Below are 5,131 nucleotides of genomic sequence, written 5' to 3'. Positions count from 1 at the left end.
AGTGTAAATGACCCTAGTGGTCGAAACACTTAAATAAATAAAACAAAACAAAACAAGTTCCACCCGAATCCAATCTATTACAGTCCAAAATCCTTGGTAAAATCCTTAATGCTCCTTACTTTGTCACAAATCAAGTCATCCATCAGGACCTCAATGTTCTATATGTTACCGATTTGGCCAGAACGAGATACCATTCTTTCCATGCTAAACTTCTCAACCACCCAAATCCACTTGTTTTTAACCTGGCTTCTCCTTCATTACCTAATAATCCTCTTAGGCGTTTGAAAAGAAGATGGCCTCGAGATCTCCTCTAGAAATGTTATTGGAGTTCTATCAGTGGGTAGATGCTCCACATGTTTGTATCATGTCACTATGTCACCTACAGCAAATTTACTTGTTGTATATTTTTGTATACAGCTGTAAATAACAATAAATAAATTATTAAAAAACAATTATAAAATATATGATAAAAAATTATTCAAAATCACAAATTTCAACATTAAGTAATTATAGATAATTGTACAGTTTTATTATACTAATTCGTATCTTTGGTTCAGGGAAAGGTAGATAGTAACAAAACTTTTATTCCTAAAATAATCACTTCTAAACTTCGGCTTCTAACTCACTCTATCATGATTGGTGAAATTATGGCTGGTTTATTATTTGTTGCTTTTTTGGCTTCGTTTTGGAACTTTTTAGTACCTAATAGTTTTGATTTATAAAAATTTTAAATGAGATAAGAGGGCACGATTTTAATTAAACCTCATCCTCTTATATCGTATTGTGCTAAAAGCCTAAAGTATTTTCATAGCACGTTTAAATGAATATTATTATTAACATGTTCTAGATGAAGGGTGTAAGGCATTTAATTTAAAACGAGACAACACATCTATCGATTTAATCCCACTTGATAAACATGAAAATCGATTTAGTGTCATTTAGTTTCATTTCGTAAACATAGGACACATTCTGTGTCAACTCCAGATAGGTCTTCGTGTTCATCATGGCGCCACGCATTAATTTGTCTGTAATGAAATCATTCATGGGTTTATTTTTAAAAAAACTGATATCTTATAATACGATACTGTTTATAATATATGAGAAATTTTCAATCATAAGTCATTCCATCCACTTTAAGAAAATTATTAACAAAAATTTATATGAGATCATCTAGGTATTTTTTTTTTTTTAAATGTTGATCATTAAATCTATTTGTCTAGATAAAAGTTAAATTTTTAAATAAACTTAATAAGTTTCAACTATAGAATTGTTATTGGTCAAAAAACCTTTTGTAAAGTATATACATATATATCAACTTTTGATGGAAAACTCAGAATTACGCTAGTATTTGTGGACGTCGTTAAAATATTCGGCATACAATGCGAATATATGAATGTTTAAACAAAAAGTAACCTATTTTGTAATAAAAAAAAAATTTTTTAGTACGTATTTTTTGTAGAATTTCCTCACGTAAGGATTAAATCAGACAGCCCAAAACACCTGTCGGTTGTGGCACGATATCCGATCATAATTTTGGTTTATCCGGATAATTAATATGGTTTAAATTGTATTATTTGTTTATGTTTCTAGGAAAAAAAATATTCTTTTTTTTTTGCACATTTCCCAGCTTATTATTGTTCTACAAAGATAAAAAATTGTTCCCAATAAAATATTTTCAAAAATAATACAATAAATTTCAATTAATAAGTTCAAATTAATTTTAAGTTAGTAAATAATATTTACTATTTACACCCCTATTTTTACAATTATACAATAATAATAAACAGATTTCTACACCATTCTTTACAGAAATATAAGCCTATCTCTTGGGAGATAAGATTTTGGTTTAAAAACACAAAGAATTAACCCAGCTTCATTGATACAATTTTTTACAGTTATTTAAAATAAAATAATAATTTGCTAGATTTAATAAAATAATATTTTCTATGCTATGTTTGAATACTTGACAAAAATGATAAATTACTGTAAGTTCTTTATTACTATATTCTCGTCCTAAATATAGCTACATAACCAGATTTGCAATTTTATATTAATTTACAATGTTTGTTTTTTTTTTTAGATTGAATCAAAATCTAATAAGCCTTGTCGATCGAGATTATTTGAATTTTCGTTGATGATTTAGTCTATTAGACTCTAGATAAGAGCATTAGAGGAGAAAATATCGTTTATTTCACCCCAATTTCGATTACTTCAATGAAAACTATTTATAATTACTAAATTGATAAGTTTACTAACCATAGTTGGGGAGAAAAAAATGTTGGCTGTTTCAAAACGTTGAAAAAAAATTAATTTTTCATTCGTAGATCCCTATCTTAAAACTACCTACAACACTAAAAAAAACCTAATAGAACATCATTTAAAGTAGAGTAAATTTACTAAAATATAAGTTGTAATACAGCTGTGTACGTCAATAGTTCCTGAGATACACTTGTTTAAAAAGCAACATTTGATAACGAAAAATAAAAAAAAATGTAGTTATTAAATTTAAGTTGGGAAAACTATTATTAGACACACAGATATATTTTAGCTCTCAAATTAAAGCTAATTTAATTTATATAAAGTACTTTACGATGTTTATCTTCGTAGGAGTAATGGTTTTCATGATATTTTCCAGAATAAATTCGCAAAATGTTGATTTTTAGTTGTTCGGACACTAGTATTACTTAGTTATTTTGACTAGTAACTATATAGTTTGCAATAAACAGTTCAAGCTGAATATAACCTTTTTTTTAATATTATTTATTTTCTATTTAAAGCCACGAAAATGGCTGAGAACAAGAAAAGATCACTTTTTGTAGAATCCCCCACGCACTTAAGCCATTAAATAATTTCATTAAATCAGTTTATTTTTTAAATATTAAAATCACATCAAGACTTCAAGTATCTTCATAAACATCATATCCATAAAAGCAGTCATAAAGATTCACTTCAAAAGGACTATAGTTGTATAAAGTAGTTATAGGTTATAGTTACTAATTAAGTAATATTTTAATATTATAATTTGCTAAGTTTTATAAGTTGTATTATAAGGAAGTAATGACTCAGGTGGTCGAAAACCAAAAATAAAAAGTGCACATAGGTTGCAGTAAACAAAAAACACTTTATACTATTTTAAATTATATGAACTTTATTCTGATATTTCTTTTCGATTTTTATCACTTTTTTAAAGATTTTTATTTTTGTTACATATCTCAAACAATGTTTTCTCTGTTTCAGACTTTCAAAAATTAGAAAGAGAAGCAAGGATATGCCGGAAGCTGCAGCACCCCAATATTGGTGAGTTCATTTAATTTAACTTAAAAATATTTTATATACGAGAAAAAAAAGAATATAGTTTATTTAAACATTCGTCAAAAAAAGGATTAAATATCTTTTTTACGCATTTCATAATTTATCGTATTCAAATTCTAATATTCGTAATCAATACATTGTGAAATATTTAGTTTCAAGACGGTTTTAGAGGCAATTTTAAAATTATTGAAAACATTTCTTAAGATCTAAAAAAAATGAAAAATCCAAAAAAGAATTTTACAAAATTCAGTACTGATTTAAAATGTTCTTACTTTAAATGTAATCCGTCTGAAAAAAGAATTTATGTAAAAAAGAAAAGAAAAGTAGTGAAAAATATAATTTAAAAAAAAAAGTAATTTACATTCCTGATGCAAAAAAATAAGTGAAATATGAGATTTTTTTTTATCGGCAAGGAATCAAGCAAAAAAGGTCAAAACTAAGTAGCATATCTACAAATTTAGATAAATAAATTAGATGGGCGTATTTTTTTTTTTTTTTTTTACAGTTTTATAGAATAAAAAAATAAATGTTTTCACTTTTGTAATGGCATTAAAGGTTTTGTCATTAGTATTTTTAGTTTATAACAAAAAAAAAATTGTTTAGTTAGATACTTACTAAGAGGTCTATTATTGAAAATTACAAAACCAAAATATCATAATTTTGGGTTTTAAAATTAAATATTAAAATAGAGCAGGTTATAAAAAGGTTTCAAAATGGATATGATTACGAGTGTAAAGACATGTAACGGTTATTTAACGGCTTTTTTACTTTCTAAATTTTTTGTTAAATATTTTGGCCTATCAATTTTAAGTTTTTATTATAATTTTAATTTTTTTTACTGTAGAATTTGGTATATTAAATTAAAATTATTTAGATTAGGAATTTAATCAATATTACTTTAGAATTTTAATTTCTCAACAGCATTGCATAAAATATCTTTATATTATTCATATCCGTTTGTAAATTACATGCATTTTTAAAATTTTTAATAATATAAATTGATTCAATTATGTAATGAAGTTGGTATGTAAGTCGAAAGAACATATTGTTTATAAAAATTAGTGAAATAATCTTGACTTTAAACTCATCAAATTTACAGTCCCTTAGATAAATTGCAATAATATAAAAATTAGTAAGTATTAATTTTTGTTTTTTCTAAATTTTTTTTTAACTTTCGTAATGTAAATTTTAAACTATATTTAAAAAAAAGATTTTTTTTGTTCATGTTACTAAATATATTCAATAACTAATTTACTTTATAAAATAAAAGGTGCCAATAAAACCCGACCGTTTTCCTATAATGTTACTTCACTTAATAAATAGAGGGATGCCCCCACTGGATGTTTTATTATATTATATTTCAGTTTCTGATGACATATTTCAGACTTTATTTCATTTAATTGGTTTTTTAATTAGTTGAGGGGGATTAAAAAAAAATGGTTTTATTCTGTACAGTCATTCACTTTAAAATACTTTTACTGCTTTTTATTTCATATACGATAATTTCATTACAAGATGTAAAAATATCATAATATAAAATACATAAAATAAAAACATCCTCTATCGTCAAAAGTTCATTTTATCACTCCACCCTTTAAATTAATATTTCATTTCATCAAATACAGAGGCAGTAAAATTGAACATAAAATGCTAATGGCGAATATTTTATTTTAAAAAATATTTTTTTAATTAAGCTTAGAATAATTTACAGCGGTTCGTTGGTTCGCTGGTTCGCTTTAATGATACGCGTTTTGTACAACCTTGGTATTTTTTTTCTCTTAACAGTATTATATTTATAGTTAGGTCTTAAACATATATA

The 5,131-nt window shown here is 25.0% G+C and overlaps 1 protein-coding gene across 23 annotated transcripts in view; it reads left to right on the top strand.

Moving 5' to 3' along the window:
• CaMKII (Calcium/calmodulin-dependent protein kinase II) overlaps positions 1-5,131 on the top strand; it is a 196,375-nt gene that overhangs the window by 114,225 nt on the left and 77,019 nt on the right. For all 23 annotated transcript variants that reach the window (XM_014429878.3, XM_014429907.3, XM_014429872.3 and 20 more), the window contains one exon: positions 3,238-3,297. In XM_014429878.3, the coding sequence (XP_014285364.1) occupies positions 3,238-3,297 (60 nt within the window). The remainder of the gene's footprint in view (positions 1-3,237; positions 3,298-5,131) is intronic.

This window comes from Halyomorpha halys, unplaced genomic scaffold (genome assembly GCF_000696795.3).
Source record: "Halyomorpha halys isolate HHAL.00 unplaced genomic scaffold, Hhal_1.1 Scaffold36.1, whole genome shotgun sequence".
Lineage (NCBI taxonomy): Eukaryota > Metazoa > Arthropoda > Insecta > Hemiptera > Pentatomidae > Halyomorpha > Halyomorpha halys.
This window is presented reverse-complemented; position numbering and strand designations above follow the sequence as displayed.